At 57.2% G+C, this 21,463-nt stretch overlaps 1 protein-coding gene across 8 annotated transcripts in view; it reads left to right on the top strand.

Moving 5' to 3' along the window:
* Window positions 1-21,463, top strand: part of ITPK1 (inositol-tetrakisphosphate 1-kinase) — a 159,262-nt gene that overhangs the window by 79,491 nt on the left and 58,308 nt on the right. For 4 of the 8 annotated variants that reach the window (XR_014808893.1, XR_014808892.1, XM_084966077.1 and 1 more), the window contains 1 exon segment: window positions 13,760-13,885. The exons of the other annotated variants lie outside the window; for them this stretch is intronic. Coding sequence is in view for 2 of the 4 variants with exons in the window: in XM_084966077.1 (XP_084822203.1) it covers window positions 13,760-13,885 (126 nt within the window). In the remaining 2 variants the exon portion in view is untranslated. 8 annotated transcript variants of the gene reach the window in all.

The raw sequence follows: 21,463 nt of genomic DNA, 5'->3' as shown, positions 1-21,463 counted from the left end.
GGCTTTTTCTTCCTTCGAGAGCCTTGCTTTGAAAGCCGCCCCCCTGTCTCTCCCAGCCCCTCCTGGATCTTCTCCAGGGAGATATTTCTTAGCGTTTCCTGGTTTGTAGAGCCGTGCTCCCCCTGCCCCCTGGTTTTGGGACGAGTGGGAGAGAAGGAAGCTTGGGTTTTTGGTTGTGATCCCAGAGCAGAGAGAATAGGGTCAGTGTTCCCAAGGCGATGGGCCTGGGGGTGGGGGTGGGGTGCAGAAAACACAGAGCTGGACAGGGGACCCCTCCACCCCCAGGGCTCCAGGACCGGGCTGAACCCCATGAGTCACACTTCCCCCTCTCCAGGCGGTAGGGGCTCAGCGACCTGTAGGGGAGCAGTGGGGAGGGCCAGCTATTGAGCGGAACAAGTCTCGAGGGTCAGATGCGCCGAGTGCTCCTGTCACCTATAGGACTGCAGTAAAACCAGCTTGTACTTGGTCACAGGCCGCCGAGAAGAATCAGTGACATGGCACACTTGAATTTGCTGATTCAATTTGTAGACCCTGGGGTAAAACCTGCATCTGATTTCATCCCTCCACCCGCTTTAGAAAGCAGCCCCTCTCATGTGCTCACGGGTGTTTTCACGTATCTGCTTTCACTCTGAGTCTTTTCTGGGCGTCTCCTAAGCACCTTCGAAGCAGCTGCAGCCACAGTGAAGGCCGAGGCCCAGGCCCACCCCAGACGGAAGGGCTGCTTGCTGGCCTTGCAGGGTGCATCCTGGCCACTGTCGTCCGTTGACCTGAGCTTAAAAGCTGAGCTTTGGAGCTCCTGCAGTGGCTCAGTGGGCTAAGAATCCAACTAGTATCCATGAGGACGCGGGTTCGATCCCTGGCCTTGCTCAGTGGGTTAAGGATCCAGTGTTGCTGTGAGCTGTGGTGTAGGCTGGCAACCATAGCTGATTCGACCCCTAGCCTGGGAACGTCCATATGCCACAGGTGCAGCCATAAAGAAACAAAACAAAACAAAACACCCCCCCCCCCAAAAAAAAAACCCTGAGCTTAAAATCAGCTGCTCAGAGCCGTCGAGTGAGTGCATTGCAGTCTCCCCATCATAAGTCTTAGCACCAAGGTCCCTTCATGCTACTCTGGGAGGTTGCTGATGAGAAGGTATTCAAGTGATTTCTTCAGGCAAGCTGACCCCTCCATGTGGTGCGTGGTGACCCTTGGGAACTTCCTCCGGGTGCTGCATGAGGGTGGGGCAGAGGCATTGTCTAGGGTTCCCCGTGGTAGTTTGGTCAGGTTTCTAAAGTTCTGTGGTCTGGCATTATCCTGGGAGTTCTCCCAAGTGACTATGGGAGTCAGAAGGGTTCCGCTGTCAACTTCTCCTTTTGTCAGTCACCAGCACACCCAAGCCTTTTAAAATACCTGAGGAGCCCTGCGCTAAAGATGCCCGCTTGACTTGACCCAACCCAGCACCTTTCCAAGTGGTCTGGAGTCCTGAGCTTCTTTTTTTCATGGGATGTGTTTAATTTTTTATTTTTATTTTTTATTTTATTTTATTTTTTTGTCTTTTTGCTATTTCTTTGGGCCGCTTCCGCGGCATGTGGAGGTTCCCAGGCTAGGGGTCTAATCGGAGCCGCAGCCACTGGTCTACGCCAGAGCCACAGCAACGTGGGATCCGAGCCGCGTCTGCAACCTACACCACAGCTCACGGCAACGCCGGATCGTTAACCCACTGAGCAAGGGCAGGGACCGAACCCGCAACCTCATGGTTCCTAGTCGGATTCCTTAACCACTGCGCCACGATGGGAACTCTGGATGTGTTTAATTTTGAAAGGATTCCTTCATTATTAGCATTATATCCAATACTGGAGTTCCCACTGTGGCTCAGCAGAAACGAATCTGACTAGTATCCACGTGGATGCGGGTTCACTCCCTGGTCTTGCTCAGTGGGTTGAGGATCCGGCATTGCCATGAGCTGTGGTGTAGATCACAGATGCAGCTTGGATCCCTTGTCGGTGGGGCTGTGGTGTAGACTGGCAGCTGCAGCTCTTATTCAACCCCTAGCCTGGGAACCTCCATATGCTGCGGGTGTGGCCCTAAAAAGCAAAAAAATAAAAACCAAAAAAAAAAAAAAAAAGTCAAAAAACAGTTTGGAAACTGCCTCCAGGGCTGCTCTCTTTAGCCTGGAAATAAATGAATCTAAAAAGGATGCTGCGTTGAGGCTTGAAAAGGAGTCTTTGCAGGCTTTGTAAAAGTATGACTCCAACTTTTCCTTATTGTTGAAGAGGATGACAAAGGGTTTGTATTTGTGGCTCAGGAGTCTTAGCTGCTCGTGGCCCCAGGCTGCCAATTGCAGTTCTGGGAGGAATGTGGGGATAAAGGCAACACTGAGATGTGTTTTCCGTTGTCAGCAGAACGAAAAAAAAAAAAAAATCGTCGTGGGCTGAGTGAGAGTCAGGGCTGGGCAGGGAAGAAGCAGGCGGGGTCTGGGGATTCCGGGGGGCGGAGGGGGAAATGGGCAGCTCTTCCAGTGCTGGGTGCCAGCCCTGGGGGCCTCATGTTAGAGACGGGGGCCCCCAGTTTGCAGATAAGGAAAGCTCTGACCCCATGTCACTTGGCCTCTGACCTGCTCTTCAGAGCTCCCTGGTTTTTGAAGCTCTTTTTTGAAGCCCCCTGTTCTGTGTGGCCAGAAAAATGACAGCTGTGTGTGTGTATGAGGTGCTTACAGCGCGGATGAGGCGGGGTGCCGACGCCGCACCTGTGTTAACTTCCAGAGTGTTCTCTGCCCACCGACCTCCAGGGGCTTCCCCTCCGTGCTCCCCATCCTGCCCTCGGAGGCTCTGCACAACCGGCCCGGACGTCCTCATCCCCCTCCCCTGTGCGTGGGCCCCCCTCCCCGCTTCTCCGTTCCTCCTCGGAACCCCCCCTGGCTGCTCCATCATCCCCGCATCCTGCTCCTGGGTCAGGTCTCAGCTCAGAGGGTGCCTCCTTCCGGGGGCCTCGCGGCTGTCTCCTGGGTGCCATAACGGTGCCCGCAGACTGTGTGGCTTCACCGGCAAATGCGTTGTGTGTCACAGCCCCAGAGGCTGGAAGTCGGGATCAGGGTGTCAGCCGGGTGCGTTCCTTCGGAGGCTGGGAGAAGGCCTGTCTCCCAGCTTTTGGTGTCCTTGGCTCGTGGGTGCATCACCCGGACCAACACTTCATCCTCAGGTGGCCTTCTCCCTGCTGTGTGTCAGCGCCCAAGCTTCTCCTTCTTCCAAGGACACTGGTCGCGTTGGGCGAGGGACTCATCCTCACCGATGACCCTCTTCCCAAATCAGGTCGCGTCCTGCGGTCCTGGGGACGGGGGCTTCAGTGGAAGGTTGTTGAGGGGGCAGGGTTCAACGCATAACAGGACTTCTCTGACGAGGGCCGCCTTCCCATCATGCTCTCTCGGCTGACGTTATTCATGTCGTGGTGATTGATGGCCACAGGAAATGATTGTATTTATTTGCTGATTGTCCGTCTCGTCGCCCCCCTCCCCTGCCCAGAGTCTGGGGTCCTGAGATGAGGCCCTTAGTCATCTTGTCCACGATTGTCGCTTCAGCACTTGAGCAGTGCCAAGTGTCCTTCCTGTAACTACTGAGTGAGTGAGTGAATGAATGCTTGGTTGATGCCTGGATGGATGGGTGACAGAATGAATGCAGGGCTGAAAAATGCAGCCCTTCAAATCAGGTACTCTTGTCATCCCCACTAACCAACCCCACACCCTGAGATTTAGAGAAAGACAAGGCCAGAATAAAGATCAATATTTTGTGGTTGATTTATGGATGATTCGTGGAGCGGTAGCAACATCCTTTTTATTTAAATCTTTTTTTTTTTTTTTTTTCCTTTTTAGGGCCGCACCTATGGCATATGAAGGTTCTCAGGCTAGGGGTGGAATTGGAGCTGCAGCTGTCAGCTCACACCACAGCCATGCAATGCCAGATCTGAGCCACATCTGCGACCTACACCACAGATCTTGGCAACACCGACTCCTTAACCTACTGAGCGAGGCCAGGGATCGAACCTGCATCCTCATGGACACTAGTTGTGTTCTTAACCCACTGAACCACAGGAACTCCCTTTATTTAAATCTTAAAGAGCAGAAACAAAGGTTGCTGTTATTGCATCCTTGATGTCTAAGCGTTCGCCACACAGACACACCTCACCTGTTTTCCTTTGCACATCCAGCGGTCAGGTTCAGCTGAATGCGGATACTCACTCCTGGGTCCCTGGGATGCCCTATTGTCACACCTCCGTCACCACGTTGGCCGAGCACATTGTCAGATGGAGGACATAGCACGAGTTGGGTACCAACTTCCAAGCTTCCCGTCTGGGAGGGAAGGTGGGATCCAGGTCAGCCAGGGCTCAATCAGAAGTCCTCGAGAGGAAGTTCCCATCGTGGCTCAGCGGTTAAAGAACCTGACTAGTATCCAGAGGACCCGGCTTCAGCTCCTGGCCTCGCTCAGTGGGTTAAGGATCTGGCATGAGCTGTGGTATAGGTCGCAGACGCAGCTTGGATCCCATCTTGCTGTGGCTCTGGTGTAGACTGGCAGCTACAGCTCTGATGGGACCCCTAGCCTGGGAACCTACACATGCCACGGGTGCAGCCCTGAAAAAAAAGACAAAAAAAAAAAAAAGTCCTCTGTAGGAAGTGCAGGGAGGAAGGTTAGAGAGTGAGTGGGTGGGAGTCTGGAAGAGGGGGTGCGTTAGAATTTGGCTGACTGGGAGCTCAGAGGGATAGCCATTTCTCGTCTCAGCTCAGGCTTTTAGCTTTGGGAGGGTCGGGTGAGGTGAACAGAAGGCTGACCATGGGACGGTTGGCCCCGTGCCCCTTTTCCTCGTCATCCTTATTGGGTCCCTGAGAGTCATTGCCTGATGACTCTGATGCTGCATTATGTTCAGTTGCAGACAGACAGCCAGAGGCAGGTCTCGGGAGACACTCACAGCCCAAGAAACCCTGTGGTGACCAAGGGCGGCGCCTCCTTTGCTCTTTGGTGTTGTGGTTGGAGCTCGGCTTTGCTGGCCCCTGGAAGTTCACGGCCTGCTAGCTGGGCTGAGAACACGCTTGGGGCCTCTCGGGCTCCCCGTGGAGGCCAGGCCTCCTCTCTGCTGGGTGCAGGTCCTAGCACTGGAACTGGGGCATCCACATCGCCCTGCTTGTCCCCCGGGCCTGTGTCCTTGCTTGGTCTTCGTCCGAGAGGCCCCCCTCAACTTCCTCACCCTGCCAGGCTCAGGGTGTCTGCTGCTTGTTCCTGAGGCCCCTTGGGACTTTTGCAGAAGACTTTGATTGCACGTTGCAGTGGGTTCTGCGGAAATCCCTTCCCTGAGCTTAGTGTGGGTGGACTAAGCTGGGGGCTTTCGGGGTCCTAGTCCTTGGCAGAGGGGACAGTGTGCTGAAAACAGAACAAGGATGGGGCTGTAGGGAAAGGAGCAGCTAAGACTTTGGGGTGAGAGATCCCTTTGGGTGGGAGTTCCTGTTGTGCCTCAGTGTTAACCAACTTGACTAGTATCCATGAGGTTGCGGGTTCGATTCCTGGCCTCGCTCAGTAGGTTAAGGATCTGGGGTTGCCATGAACGATGGTGTAGGTCGCAGATGTGGCTCAGATCCTGTGTTGCTGTGGCTGTAGTGTAGGCTGTGGTGCAGCTACTACAGTTCTGATTCGACCCCTAGTCTGGGAACCTCCATGTGCTACAGGTGCAGCCCTAAAAAGAAAAAAAGAAAGAAGGAAAAAGAAAAAGAAATCTCTCAGGCCTATCCCTACTAGCAGTGACCATGACCATGGGCAAGTTACCTAGTCTCTCCAGCTTCGTTTTCCTCGTGCAGAACGGGGCTGCGATTTCCTGGGAGGGCTGCTTGTGCAAGTGCTCAGTGAACATGGTGGGAACGGATGGGTAGGTGGATGGTGGATGGTATGAGTCTCCAGCCTTGGGGAAGCGTTTCAGCCCATGTGAGCCAGTCTCTGGCACAGCTGGGCACTGTGCCAGGCCACACGGGTCACAGGGAGGAACAGGGCACAGTCCCAGACCTCAGCGAGGGCGCCCAGGCCAAGAACTCTTTCTGCAGCTCAATGGGTGGCGTAAGCATCATGCCTGGATCTGGAAAAGTCCAACCTGAACCCAGTGGGCAGTTCCTGGTTGGCGTCAGAAGTAGACGATCCAGTGAGAACTGTGAGTGATGAGGTCTGGAGGGACTGAGAGCAGAGAAGGCTCCCAAAAGGGAGAGCTGCAGCTGCTGGCCTACACCGCAGCCACAGCAACATGGGCTCCAGTTGCATCTGCCACCTACACCACAGCTCATGGCATCGCTGGATCCTTAATCCACTGAGTGAGGCCAGGGATCGAACCTGTGTCCTCATGGACACTAGTTGGGTTCATTACTGCTGAACCATGAAGTGAACTCCCCATTTTTAATCTACTCTTGAATCTGGCTGCCTAGTACTAAGTGCAGACTGGGGTTTTCTTAGCTCCTGAGCCCTTGAGGGTCAGTCCTGATCTTAAGGAGCCGTGCTTGCTAAGTGAGCAGAACGTTTCTGCCTCTTTGAAACGAAGTTGCCTTGTAAATTCCCAGACCTTTGGAGCCACACACAAGGTGACCTTCATCATCAGGCTCGTGGGTCAATGTGGCCCCTCATTTTCTGTGGGAGAGAGTGGTCCACGCCCCTGCCCTTCCAGACTGTGGTTTGCTACCTTAGTAATTGGAAACTGGTTGCCGAGGGATTGATTGAGGCATTGGGTCAGGCAGGGTTGGCGCAGAGGCTGCTGGGTGCCGGGTCCCACCCGTGGGTCTCGGTGGCCGGCCCTGTGTGACCTCCAGCTTCTGACCTCTCTGAGCTCCTTCGAGAGGCTTCAGTCCACTCTCCCCTTTCATCTTTTGGAACCAGCCCCGCGAGCAGCGTGGAGTTGGTGCTGCCCCCTCCAAGGCCAGGCGCCCTTTTGCAGCCTGTCCCTGAGGCACCAGCAGCAACTGTTTCCCTTCACGAGAGCCCTGCGTCTGCCCAGCGAGGCCTTTTTTCAGTGTTGGAGATGGCAGCTCTGTCCCAGCTCCTCTGTCCCTTGGTGAATCCAGAGGAGTAAATCAGACGTGGGCCCACTAGCCTTTCATCAGGGCCATTGAGTCTGGACCTTGGTGGAGAGGAAACTTTTCATCTAGTGACTTCCATTTGAAGTCACAGCAGAAAATGCAGCATCCACAGGGATGAAGTGGGGGAGAAAGGGGATGGAGGGAAAGGCCCAGGTGCCCGGACACCTTTGTCTGGCTTTGGCAGGAGAGGTTCCCATGCAGCTGTGACGCTATGACCTTGGGCAGGTGCCTTAACCTTTGACTCGGTGTCCTCCTCTGCCCCCCTGTGGTCAGTGCTTGTGAGCTGAGTGTGGCCCAGAGTCAGTTACTTATCACCATTAATGAGGATGGATCATTTTATCATGACAGCAGTCGCATCGAGGAGTCTCGTTGGAGCCAGTGCAAGTCCCCTCGCTTTGCACAATTCAAATTCTGGCCTGTGTTTCATAGGACGCCAGGGAAATTTCCACTGGTCAGTAATAACGCGCAGAGTGAGAGCAGGGAAATGGGAGCGCTGCCCTTTTCGGGTGCGTGATTGAGTAGGAAGAACACACCTCCTGGAACCCTCCCTTACGCTTCTGCCCACGCACCACATCCGGTGGCAGATGTGTGCAAGTCTTCCCCCTGCCAAGCCATTCTGTGACACCGGCTGGGTGTCCTGCCATTGACTCCGTCTTGACGCTAACCACCTGGAGCTGAGTGTCGGGTCCCACAGGTCAAGGACTCAGTCCCACAAAATCCCCCCTGCCCCCCGCCCCGTGCATTTAGGTTGTTGCCTGTGCTCATGACCCAGCAGCTGTAAATCAAGGTTCCCCAGGCTCCTTCCTCCAGTTTAATTGGCTGGAGTGGCTTCCAGAACTCAGGAGACCAGCTTACTTACTATTGCCCAGCTTACTGTAAAGGGCTGTGGCAGAGGGTGCGATTGAATGTCGGATGGAAGAGAACATCCATAGTGCGGGGGTGCGGGAAGGGCGCGGAGAGTCCGTACACCTGCACGTGCTCACCTACCAGGTAGCTCCCGGGACCCTGCACCCGTGCGATTTCTATGACGGCTTTATCAGGAAGGTATGAGCTGTCGCTGACTCATTTTCCAGCCTCTCTCCCCTCCTGGAGGGTAGGGAGTGGGGCTGAACGTTCCAGGTTTCTGCTCAGGCTTTGATCTTTCTGGTGACCCGCCAAATGCTGCCTTATTCACTTTTATAAAAGACACTCCTGTCACCCAAGAACACCCCACTTGAGGACAGGCCAGTGTGGTCCCCACCTTCTCGGAACCTCAGGTTTCAGGCCAGGAGCTGCGTTGTCCAGCCACTAGTGCAGGGCTCTTGCATACTCGCTCTGTGTCGGGCTCTGTTCTGAGTAATTCACATGCGTTCACTTGTTCAGTCCTCACAGCAGCCTGAGATGGGGGACCCGGGGGGGGGGGGTGCAGAGATTCCGTACTGTGCCAGGTCTCTCAGCTGACATCCACGCTTAACGGCCCCCAGTCGCCAGGAACCACAGCTGCCTGACGTCCCGGCTGGCTTCGCTGCAGCCTTTGGAGTTGAGAAATCGGTTGCAGCCTGGCTGGCTGTTCAGAGAGATGTAGATTTTTCCAGCAGCTCAGGCCTCTGCCTGAACACCTTGCATTTTGCATCCAGAGGGGACGTGTAGCCCCCAGCCCGGGAGTGGGAGCCAGGCCTCCCTGATGAGCCTGCTTCTTTCATATCTCGCTGGTTATTGATCACCTAAGGGAAGCATGTGGAGTTTGGGAGAGAAGGGAGGGCTGGACGGACAGCCTAGAGATCCTTCTGCCTTTGATCTCCTGGCACCCCACCCCCCGCCTTTCCCGCATACTTGCTGTCCCCGCTGTGAGGGCTGTATTGACCGAGGCTCTTTGCTAGAGCAGGCCCCCTCCGATGCTTTGTGGCTTAATGCATCAAAGATTTATTCATTGCCGAATTCTGGTCCCCTGGGGCATTGGCATCTTCTGCTGGATCCTCTGCTTCCAGCCTGCAGATGATGCGTGAGAGGGGTGGTCCTGGGCCGCCCTTGCAAGGTGTCCGTCAGGGGTCAGTGCTGAGGGAAAAGCTCTTTCTGCAGAAGTGGTAGCTCAGGGCACCCAAGGCATTTGAAATGGACAGTTTTCCTTTTTTCTTTTTGCAGCTGCACCTGCAGCGTGTGAAGGTTCTCAAGCTAGGGGTCAAATCTGAGCTGCAGCTGCTGGCCTATACCACAGCCATAGCCACAGCAACACTGGATCCAAGCTACATCTGTGACCTACACCACAGCTTGTGGCAACACCAGATCCTTAACCCACTGAGCCACGCCAGGGATCGATCCCACATCCTCATGGATACTATGTTGGGTTTTTAACCTGCTGAGCCACAACGGGAACTCCAGGATGGACAGATTTCATGCAGATGAGTCCAGGGTCTTTGTAGCTGCCCCCTCTACCTGGATTTTACACCTTCCTTCCCCTGCCCATCTCTGGGGGTCCCATTCTTCTCTCCCCTCCCCCCATGGCTTGGCCTGGACACTTCCTCCTCCTCCTCCTCGAGCTTTCAACCCCCTTAGCAAGGAGTCACCCTGCTCCGGGGAAGGTCCCTTCTCCTTGGTCTGAGTTGTTCGCTTTGTTCTTTTAAGCTGCCAATGCATTTGGCAAACATTAACCGAACTCTTGCCTAGAGCCCTGCTTCTTAGTCCTGAGGATGCCAGGCCCTGGCCCTGGTCGTTGGCATCTCAGGAGGTGACAGGGGGCTGAAGAAATGACTTTATTCTTGGAAGTTTTGGTGCAGCCCTGGAGGGATGTGCCAAGGGTCCTGGGCACATGGTGAGAAGGGGCAGCCGTCAGTTCTTCCTGTTTGGGGAGGGCTGGGTTCAGAAGTCTGGAAAAGGATTGAACTTCTGAGCTGGGACTTGAAAAATGAGGAAGAGCTCACGGTGTGGACAAGGGGCTGTGGGTGGGGGAACATTCTAGGCAGAGGAGCACCACCCCTGTGCAGGATCTGGGGAGCTGTGGCTGCGTCCGGGGTGAACGCAGACGCTCCTATGGCCACCTGAGTGGAGCGCGCAGGGGCCGTCTGTGCCTGCCTCGCAGGAGGGGCCCAGAAGATACTTGTCGAATTACCGAGTGATCCAGTGGAAGCAGGCAATTGTCAGGAGGGCTCATGGGCCACGTGTAAATGGGATGCCCTGAGCCCCAGAGCAACCTTGGGGGTGCAGCCAGGACTCCTCCTTTTGTGACAGGGAAGCCCAGGCACAGAGCAGTGGCGCGACCTGCTCCAGCCCAGGAGCAGATGAGCTGGGAGGGCTTTTGGGCATCAGCTGTGCCCCCATCTCATCCCCTTCCGGACCAGGTTGGGGGGGGGGCGGTGGGGTAGGTGGAGTTGCTTGTTCCGGAGGTCAGGGGTGACTTTTAGGCCATGGGGGTTTGCAGGGCTTTGTCCCATCTCCTCTTGCCCCACCCTGGCTGCCTCACTGCCTTCGTGCCAAGGAAACAGTGGGCCCTTGTTTTCTCTGAATCCTGAGTGCTGCGCAGGACAGCATCCAGCGCTGGCCTCACAGGATGGGGTGACTTGGAAACGTGGTGCCCACAGGCCTTCTCCGGCCACAGCGGGCAGCCCTTTTGCTGAGACACCATGTGACCGGCCAAGAGGGACCAATCAGGCCCTTTGTGCAGAAGAGAACAGGTCCCTTGGAAGGTTCCCCTTTCTGGGGGCAGAGCGCGGTCAGGAAAATGAAATGACACCATTGGAGTGAGTTCACTTCCACCCGAGCCCCTATCCCCACCCTGTCTGGGAAATGAAGCCTCTGAGGTTCCTCCCCTGGTCCCAGGGTTCCTTCCTCTGTGGCACCCCCGCCCCCTCCCCTGTGGTGTCCCCTCCTGAGGGTCCCTCCTGTGTCTTCTCCCCTCTGAGGGTCCCCTCCTCCTCGGTGCCCTGGCTTCTCTCCCACCCGCGCCCAGAGCCTGCACACTCCTGACAGTGCAGAGCCGAGGGCCTTCTGCCCTTCCCAGCCAGTGGAGAGGGGCCGACGCCTCCTGGGCAGAGACCCCTCAGGGTGACCGGGGCTCATCTGGAAAGGCAGCGCTGAAGGGCCACCAACAGCTCTGCTTGGGCTCAGCAAGGGCACTGCATCGATGCTGAGTGGGGACCGTTGCGCCTGATGGGAGTCCCGAGGTGCAGCTCTCGCCAAAGCGTTTCACTGGCATAAAAATGCTTGGAAAACACACAAAGGAAGGTGGCCGGCTTCCAGAACTCCGCTGTTTACCTTCAGCGGAGCGGCTGGGGACACAGAGGGCTTATTTTCCAAACAGCCCGCGGTTGTCAGGTCTACGGGCCGTGGGCGATGCCAGGCGGGCACGAGCCAGGGGCATCTCCTCTGCTCGCTTCCTTCCTCAAACGCTCTGGGACCCCAGGTTCCTCTTGGGTGCTGCTTTCTGTGCCCTGGGGCTGCACAGGAAGCCTCCTCTTTGGGATGGGGTTTCTGAGGCCCGGGGCGCCCTGCCCAGCGCCACCACGTGATCCACTTCTCTTCCGTCGGTAGCTGCCTCGGTCTGAAAGTCTTGGCCTCTGGTTTGGTGCCTGTCTCCGTGGGGCTGCGGGTTACAGCACAGATGGGCCTGTGTCTGAGGCCCCGCTGAGAATGGGCTGTTCTTCGCCCACGTTCCCGCTTCCCTGGCTACTCTGCCTTCCTTCCCATTTGGTCTCTTCTGGGAGGTGGACTTGGATGGGGTGTAATAACCAGTGCCTTGGACAGAACCAGAAAGGCCCTGGGAGTTTCCCGTTTTCCTCAAAGGGGAAACTGAGGCCCCGGGTGGTGCTTGGCTGCAGGCTGAGCCATGGGCCAACGTTGTGGTTGCACCTCTGTCCAGGCCCAGCCCGGCTGTTTCCCAACCATAAGGCCTTGCCCGGCCGGTCTTTTTTCCTTCTGGGCTCTTGGTGTCCTGGTCTGTGAAGGTGGGCCTGTCACCCCCAGCTTCTGGCCATGCTGTGAGGACAAGTGCCACTTCCCTTCCCCGCCCGGGAGTCCCAGAAGATGGGCAGCTTTTCAGCTGGTTTGGTTTTGGCAGTTGTGTTTGGTACACAGGCAGGTCACCATGAGAAGGGAAGAACATTCTTTTAGTGAAGGCCGTGGGATTTTTCTCCTTTTAACAGGAAAATCCCCTAACATCTTTCCTGGCAGACAATGAAAAAGCAGAGTTGAGGTTACAGCAGGAAAGAGCTGGCGTGGTCTGAAGGTTAATGGCAAGAGGGTGACAAGGTGTGGGGCAGAATCAAAGCAGCCGGCGGGAGGCATCCCGAGACTGGTGAGCTGTCACCACCCCAGGCTCGGGGGGACAAGAGTGGGCAGGGCCTGGAGACAGCACTGGTCTTGGGAGAGGGGCTGCCCTGCTTCACGGGGGTGGTGGCCACAGCCAGAAATACAGAGGGGGCGTGGGGAGGGGAGGGACAAACACCCAGACTCCTCTCCCCTCTTGCGCTGCTGCCTCCACATGGCCAGGCCAGGCCAGCAGCCAGAGGACAAGGCAGTCAGGTGGCAGTGGCCCTAGAGGGCAGCCTCTGGGCATAGGCCAGGCCGGGGGCGGCTGACAAACACAGCCTCAGATCTGGGTTTGCTTTCTCACTGGGAGGTCCTCGGCAGGCTTCAGAAGTCTGTGTTCTCCACCCTCGTTTGTGAAATTGCTTCTCCTTGTGTGGCTGGAAAATAAAATGAAACACATGCACAAACGCTTTTAGCAGGCTGCCCACTTGCAGCCGTCGTCTTGATTTCCTTGCTGATGACTTTGAAACAACCAGTCTTGAAGCCCCGAGGGAGCCCCTTTGGGGGTGGGGCTGAGGGCAGGGGTGGGGCCGGGGGCCTTCTCTGGCCTCTGCTGAGGCCATCCAGGGGGTCAGCCAGGTGCCGGGCTGGCGCCACTGCCTCCGAGGGAGCGGGCCAGGCAGGTGGCGGTGGCCGCGTGCCGGGCGGCAGACATCTGGCGGGTCAGGAAGCGTGGTGTCAGGCGGCCCCGGCTGTTGGCAGGTGCTCCTATCTTGAGGGTCAGGTGATGCCGCCTGTCTGTCAGCCAGCAGCTCTGGCTCCCCTGGGGCCCGGCCTTCCTAACCCCGTGCTCTTGAAAAAATAAACACGTCCCCTAGTGGAGCAGGACAAGCCGTGCCTCCGGGCCTCCAAGCAGCCCTGTGCTCCCCCCACTTTGTCCTCCTGGGCTCTGAGCTCAGTTCGAAGTGCCAGTGGCTGGTCTCTCGAAGCAGCAGCTCTTAGATGCGCGCAGATCCCAGCATTGCCGAGATTGTGTGTAGTTCGTGGAGAGAGTGTCCACTTGGTTCTCAGTTCAGGCCTGGCCGTGTGCCCTCAGTCATTTGACCTGACCTTGCTGAACCCTGCTGCCCCCACCTGGAAAGCCTGGGTGGTGGGGCAGATGCAGTGTGTCCAGTAAATGCTTCCGCAGTGACGGTCGCTTGACCCGTAGATCACCCTGATTCCATGTGCGTTTTCTGTGTCCTGCGTAGTTTGGGGCTCGGGGACAGAGGTCTGAACACGGGGCCTGTCCTGGAGGAGTTCCGGGACCTCAGCGGCTTCATCCAGTCCGTCCTGTGCTGTCCCAGGGGTGTCAGCCCTCCTGCTGCCCCCTCTCTGTGCCGCAGGGACGTGCAGAGGGTGTGGGTAGCTGGGGCACGGGCTCAGGTGCTCAAGCTGTTCTTTCTCTGTGTCTCCTGCTCGCAGCTGAACCTCAGCCGGCCGATCGAGGAGCAGGGCCCCCTGGATGTCATCATCCACAAGCTGACCGATGTCATCCTCGAAGCCGACCAGAACGACAGCCAGTCCCTGGAGCTGGTGCACAGGTTCCAGGTGAGCAGGGAGACGGCTCAGGCCGTGGGGCTGTCCCGCCGTGCGTGCGCTCCAGAGCCGCGGCTCTGGCACCGCCAAGGCCTGGGTTGCGGTCAGGCACTTCCTGCCGGGGCCTCTTCTCGTTAAGAGTGAGATGGGATCGATCCAGGGCGCAGTGGCAGGCCCTCTGCCCCCTACCTGTAGAGACGTGGTTTACTGATCAGTGCGCTGCCGAGGTCAGGCGAGGCCTCCGTGTCCTCAGCGCACACAGGGTCACAGCCACTGGTGTGGACCTGGCGCAGGGGTGGAAACCTCTCACCAGCCTTGGGGAAAGGGACCCCCGAGGGCCTTTGAACCGGAACAGATGCACTTTGCCTCTTGAGTCCCGCCTTGGTGGAGAAACCCCTCTCTGCGCTCATTGCTGTGAGCCCATGTGCCCCTCTCTGAGCTCAAACCGGCTCGTCCAGGCTGTTCCCTCCTCCCTTCCCTGTTTCCCCAGCAGCCTGGGTCCTGACCCCACGGTGACCTGCCTGATGGCTGTACTATCACCACCCCCCCACCCCCGACTTGCCCCGTGCTTTCTCTGTTGTGGAGAAGAATGTGATTCATCCTCAGCAAAGTGGCTCAGGGTCCTGAGAGACAAGGTCAGATTATCAGTGAAAACGCGGCTGAGACGAGGGCTTCCCGAGAGGGCAGCGCTTCTCAGTGTGTGACAGGGGAGGGCTGACATCCTGTCTTTATCAGGACAAAGGGGACTCTCTTCGCCCCGTAGTAGCCCTCTTGCTGACAGCGTTTTCTTTCCCCCAAGGGTCCAAGGTCCGTGACCTCAGCCTCTCTCACTTCCCCGCGGCTCTCGCCCTCTCCTTGACCCACGCCGTCAAATTCCCGTTTCCCGTGAGCCCTGGTGGCCTGTGTGTGGCTCTGCTGGCGTCCCCGTCCCTTCTCCCCGCCTCTTGGCCTGGAGAGGCCTGTGTCCATAGGTGATGCCCTCCAGGCCTTTGCCTGCTCAGCGACCTGAAGTCCTTCCGCTTTGGCAGGGCGGGGGCCGTGGGGAAAGGCGTGTTTGGGCTCTTTTGTGAACCTCGCCAGGCCTGTTTTCTTATTTGTAAGATGGTGTCGGTACCAGGGAAACCTCACACCGCCATGGGAGGCGTGAACAGCGCGGGACATAGTGCTGTTTGCGGGCGGTCAGGCCCCAGTGACAGGCCAGTGTGCTCCCGTGACCAGCTCGAGTCCTAGTTTCCTCTTCTGTAAGGTGGGGGTGCTGCCCAGCCCTGCTTCTCAGGATGGGCAGGTTGCTGCAAAAAGTGAATGTCTAGGCGCAGAAGTGCCTGTGGGCCGAGTCCTGAAAGCCGCTCCACCCGCACCGCTTGTGTTAGTGCTTTCTCAGCCACCAGCCAGCCCTGTGGCCCTGAGGAACAACCAGCCCTCGAGGGGGCTCCCATCGCCTGCTCCCCCCAAGCGCACGCACGGCCCACGGTGCGGGGCAGGTGATGGCTGAGCAGTCAAGGGGAACTGGGTCACCTGGGTTCCTGTTCTGGTGCAAAGAAGGTTAGAGAGAGAGGTGGCCGGAGGGGACGTGAGACGTGCAGCATTCAGGGTTCCAGCCACCAGTGTGTTTCCCCGGGAGGTCTCCTGTGTTCCCGGATGCTGTCCCCGCCAGGGCACACGCAGCCGGCTGGCCCTCAGATGCCTGAGGTGACCTCAGCACAACCTCCCAGGCTCAGTATCTCTGGGATAAGTTTTCACTGCAGTCTGTGCTGGAGCACGAAGCGGATATCTGATAAGGCCAGGACGTTTCCTCCTTTGTGAAGAGAACAGTCCTTTGGGAGAAGTGACAGGTGCGCTTTCCACAGGCCCCAGGAAGAGATGAGACCAGTGGGACTGGGGGTGAGGGGACCACGAGGTGCCAGGTGAAGCCCTCTCAGCAGCACGCAGGCCTTCCTCCCACCACGGGCCTGGGCTGCCAGCACTCCCCTGGTCATCCCACCCTGCGTGTGATACAAGGTTCAAGTTCACAGCCAGGCCAGAGAGATGGACACTTGACCTTGTTTTCAGATTCCTGTTTTATTCTTGGGACTTTTTTTTTTTTTTAAATGGCCACACCAGCAACAGTGGAGTATGGAAGTTCCCAGGCTAGGGGTTGAATCAGAGCTGCAGCTGCTGGCCTACACCACAGCCACAGCAACGCCAGATCTGAGCTGCATCTGCAACCATGCTGGATCCTTAAACCACTGCAGGAGGCCAGGGAATGAACCTGCCTCCTCATGGATTTAAGTTGGGTTCTTAACTTGCTGAGCCACAGTGGGAACTCATGTTCTTGGGACATTAACAAGGAGGCCTGGGCTTAGGGGATGATGACACAGGGTCAGTGAGGCAGAGGGAAAGTCAGGTTTTAGAGGCCGGGAAGCAGGGCCCAGGGCTTGGGTTTGCAAAGCTGTCCTCTCTGCATTTTGTCGTAAGAAAACAGAATAGCGTGGATGCCCCAGAAAGGGCTCAGCTTGAAGGGCCTTCTCCAAAGGCAATCTTTAGGTCCCTGGGGAAGTGGCTTGGGGCTGAGTGGGTCAAGATAGATGAGTTTCTGAGACATTTCTGACAACCCTAGAGTATTCTGCCTGTGGGATGCATCCATTAAGCCTCCGGGGCCCAGGGATGGAAAGGAATTCTCGGAGCTGAAAGGTTGTGCTTTGCTTCCCAGCTGCCCTGTGGACAGGTTGGGGGTTGTGGGTCTGGGGCTTAGGTGGGTCACGAAAGCCGGTTGCCATAGAAACCAACCCCCAAGCTTCCCCCCCCACCCCCCGCCCCGAAATATTGGCCTCAGGAGGGCTTGGCTTGGAGAATCATCTGGATAATTCACTTGTTTTCCTGTGCCAAGGTTCTTGTGGAGCCAGCAGCCTGGTGCCGCCAAGGCTCTGCTCAAGATTTATTTATCAGTGAACAGAGCCGGGCAAAGGTCCCTTGGGGGCCGAATCCCTGCGGACAAGTGGGGCTGGGGTGGTGGGAGGGCCCCTGTCCCCGTGCTCTCCTGGCCTCTTGAGCTGCTTCTTCAGGGGAGCAGCGTGAACTGTCTCATGGTGGCATCCCACCACTGCCCCAAACCCGTTAGAAGCGTTGCCGTGATTGTGTTGCCGGGTGCGTGCGTCTTCCTGGGTTTTCCCTGAATGAGCATGGAAGGAGGGGCTTTGCGTCTCACTTGTCTCCTCCCATCTTCATTACCCGGAGGGATGCTAAGTGTCCCTTTCATTACCCAGAGGGTCCCTGGACAGCTTCCTCTGCGGTGGCATGCTCCTTGCTGAGCACCGTCCCAGGAGCTCCCAGCCCGGAGGGGAGGCCTTGGAAACCAGCACCTGCCCTCCAAGCGGCCAGAATGAGAAGCGGGGAGATTTGCAGAGCTGATCCTGCTCGTTCTGGCTGAAAACTTGCTCCGTGCCTTCTTCTCATTGCAGGGATCACAGCCTGGCCCGTGGGGTCTCCCGCCCTCCCCACGCTCGGGGTCCCACCCGCCCCTTCCCCTCCTTGCCTCACGGGCCCCCCTGCTGCAGCTGCTCAAACTCTCAGCTCTTTTCCGCCTCAGTGCCTTTGCACAGGCTGTTCCCCGAACTGGGATTTGTCCCCTTCCCCAGCTTTCAGCCCAGTTGCCGTCCACAGGGATGTCTCTCTGATCATCTGACTAAGGCCACGTTCCCCGTCCTAGACTCTCGACTTTGCCCCTTTCCTTCCCTCCCTTTGGGTGTTTGTAATTATTAGTTGCCACCTCCGGTCTCTCCCTTTGGGCGCTGGCCCCCCGGGAGCAGAGATCGCGCTGCTTCCAGCTCACCTGGCATCTGCTGTGCCCCACACAGTGCCCAGAATGTGGGAATTGTGCCTACATGTCTGTCAAGTGGAAGAGCATTGTGGGTGCGGGTCAGAGTGGTGGGAGAAGGCGGCTCCAGTGGGGCTGGGAGGGGGCTGAGCGGGCTCACGGGGCAGTTGGTGCTGGTGTGGGGTGCCTGGGCACTCGCCCGTAGGTGTGGGGACCTCAGGATGGTAGAGGCTTTTCACACCGGGCTGTGGGGCCTGGGCCTCATCCTGCAGGCTGGGGGTGGGGATAGTAAGATCAGATTTATCTTGAACGAGAGAGGCCCTGCCTCAGAGTGGGCACTGCCGACGCGGGATGAACTCTGTCCTTGGAACCTGGCAGTTCCTGAGATGGAGAGGGACTCGTGTCCTTGGAGGCTCAGCAGTGCCCCTGCTTGCCCCGGGGCCCCTGCGGTCCTGAGCGCCCATTGCTCGGCTGTGACAGGCCAGCCCCTGAGCAGCCTGGCTCACCTGGGCCCTCGCAGGACAGTGCTCCCCCCGCCTCTTGGGTCCTGTCCACTGTTTGTAGGACGTGGATATGGGAGGGGATTCTTTCCTCGCCGCCCTGCATGTTGGCAAGAGAATGCACCCTTTGCACATTGTCTCTTTGCTGTCCTTTTACCTGAAAGGAGACAGCGTAGAGTCTGTCCTCAGTAGCCCAGCTCCCCAGCCCCTGCCCCTTATCATTCTTTTAAAGTGTACAGTCCAGTGGGGGTTTTTTTCCTTGGCTGCACCTGTGGCGTGCAGAAGTTCCTGGGCTGGGGATTGAACCCCCGCCACAGCAGTGACCAGAGCCACAGCAGAGACAGTGCCAGATCTTTAACCTGCTGAACCACAAGGGAACTCCACAGTCCAGTGGTTTTTATTATATCCACAGATGTGTGCACCATCACTGCAGTCAGTGTGAGAGCATTTTCATCACCTCGGAAAGAAACTCTGTACCCTGTAACTGCCACACACTCTCATACACACACACTCCCCGCCACAAACCGCCACCAACGATCTGTCCATCTAGATTGCCCTCTTCTGGACTTTCATACACGTAGAATCATAGATACCGTCTTTTGTGACTGATTCCTTCTTCACTTTGCACATTTTTTTTTTTTTTTTCTTTAGGGCTCACCATGGCATGGGGAGGTTCCCAGGCTAGGGGTCTAATCAGAGCTACAGCTGCTGGCCTGCACCACAGCCACAGCAACGCCAGATCCAAGCCATGTCTGCAACCTGCACTCAGGGCATGGGGCACCCAAGCCTGATGATCCTTGAAGAGTGAGTTGGGCACCTGCTGGGGCCTGGCCATGGAGCGGGAAGCGGGCCCGCGTGTGACCCGCACCCCTTTGCAGGGCAGCCCTAGGTTCCGCTTTTCCCTGAGATATTGGAGGACATTGAGGGGGTGACTTTCAAGCCCCACCCATGCTGCAGCCTGTCGGGTCAGGCTCAGCCACGCTGCAGTAACAAGCAGCTCTAGCACCCAGCATGGTCCTTCTCTGCCTTGTGCCCGCCACACACCGTCCGAGGGCTGAGCTCTGACTCTGCTGTCGGGCCATCATGGCAGAGGGAGAGGACCTCGGTGAAAATCATCCTGGCTCTTGGTTTCTGCCCCAGGGTGACGCGTGCTGTGGACGCTTCCATTTCAGTGGCCACGTGGATCCTCGCGGCTGTGACTGGCTGCGGGGAGTCAGGGAAGCAGGATCCACCTGCAGGCCGAGGAGCCAAATATGACCAACAGCAATGCACAGAGCACTTTCTACTTCTTTTTATTTTTGCTTTTTTTTTTTTTTTTTTTTTTTTTGTATTTTTAGAGCCGCTTCCACGGCATATGGAGGTTCCCAGGCCAGGGGTTGAATTGTTTGAATTGGAGCTGTAGCCACTGGCCTACATACGCCACAGCCACAGCAACACCAGATCCGAGCCACATCCATGACCTCTACACCTCAGCTCACAGCAACGCCAGATCCTTAACCCCCTGAGCAAGGCCAGGGATCAAACCTGCTTTCTCATGGATGTCAGTCAGAGCTGTTTCCACTGAGCCACGACAGGAACTCCTATTTTTGTTTTTTAGGGCTGCACCTGCAGCATGTGGACGTTCTCAGGCTTGGGGTCAAATTGGAGCTGCAGCTGCCGGCCTATGCCACAGCCACGCTGGATCCTTAACCCACTGAGCGAAGCCAGGGATTGAACCTGTGTCCTCATGGATACTAGTCGGGTTCCTTAACTGCTGAGGCACGACGGGAACTCCTCTCTTTTTTAAAAAAAATTTTGTAGCTACATCTGCGGCGCATGGAAGTTCCCGGGCCACGGATTAAATCCCAGCCACAGCCATGACCTACACGGGATCCTTAACACACTGTGCCACAGCGGGAACTCCACTGTGCCCTTTCTTCTCCAAAGTAAAAGAGATGACTGAAGGAGTGAACATGCACGATGCCCTCGCCACTCTCACTGGTAGCGCCGGGGCTGTGATAACCCACGGAAGTCACCCGCCCTGGTGGAGCACTCCGTCACCCCTCCGTCCTGCCAGCGAATCTTTGTCATTCGCATCACTGTCATCCCACAGAGTCCTACTCCAGCAGCCTGGTGTGCGAGTTCTTAGTCATAGGTACAGCCAGTGAGACGGTGATTAGGAAGATGCCCCCGAATGGGAGGTGTACTCTATGGCAGGAATGCGAAAGTGGACTGATTCGCGCCTTCAAGGTAGGGCCGGGTGGGCCTCAGGGGACCTTGGTTCCTGTGCCCAGCCCTACCCCTCACCAGCTGACCCACCCGGGCCTCTGTTGCCCTGCCTGCGTCCCTGGGAATATGCCAGGATGGCAACAGAAGCTGGCGGTGTTGAGAGCAGTGGTGCCCAGCCCCAAGGCCGGTGCCGTGATCCCTGGGGGTCGCCTCCGAGACTCCCTTTGAGTCCGGCTCCGACGTGACTGCACAGCTGTGTTGACTCAAACCCCGTCAACCTCAGATGTTTCTTGAGCAGCCGCCAGCCCAGGGCTCTGCCCTGTGTGCTGCAGGCCTGGAGTGGAAGCAGAAGAAACAACAGTTTGTGTTGTTCTGGGCCTGCTCATCTGCTTAAGAAGAGGGCATCTAAGCCTATCAAAACTAAGGGAGTTTCTGTCCATTTGGGGGGCAGTGCCCGGTGGCATGGGGGCCTTCTGGAGTAGGGGCAGAGTAAGGGTCCTGAGTGCCCGTGGATGAGTCGGGTTGTTGCCGTGGGGCCAGGGAGAGGCCACCGTTTCTGGAGTGCATCCCACGGTCCCCCTCGGCTTTGGGCCCTCATTTGGTAGCAATCCATGGAGAAATGGAATTCCTTCCTCATTGTTCAGGTGGAGAAACTGAGGCCCGAGGGAGTTAAGTCATTGTCTGCTGGTCACTTAGGAAAGGCGGCTTGTGCTCGTTTCAGATCTGCCTCGGAGGGGCTGTGGCCGTGATGAAATGTTGGCCGGCAGAGCTGGGTGGATCTGGTGGCTCTGGCCCGAGGACAGATCCTGTCCTGAGGTGGCCTTGTGGTCAGCCTCCCCATGACTGCTGCCCTGGGTCACGAGGCCACTCTTCCCATGGTGGAGGTGGCCGTACAACCTGCCTGTTGTGCACCCAGGCCAGGCCAGCAGGCAGTGGCTGGGAATCGCTCTTTCTGCCCCAGGAAGGTTGGTGCCATTTAGGGCCATTAACTGTCTGGAGGCCTTTCCGTGCCCAGGAAGACACACGACTTTATAACCTTGTTACTCGCTGGACTTTGCTCAGCGCTGGGTGGTGCAGTGGGAGGGACGG

Source organism: Sus scrofa, chromosome 7 (assembly GCF_054392235.1).
Source record: "Sus scrofa isolate SSC_HxYL_T2T_F1_AM1 chromosome 7, Sscrofa_HxYL_maternal_Yorkshire_Landrace_v2.0, whole genome shotgun sequence".
In the NCBI taxonomy this organism is placed as follows: domain Eukaryota; kingdom Metazoa; phylum Chordata; class Mammalia; order Artiodactyla; family Suidae; genus Sus; species Sus scrofa.
The sequence above is the reverse complement of the archived record's forward strand: the minus strand, read 5'-3'. Positions and strand labels throughout refer to the sequence as shown.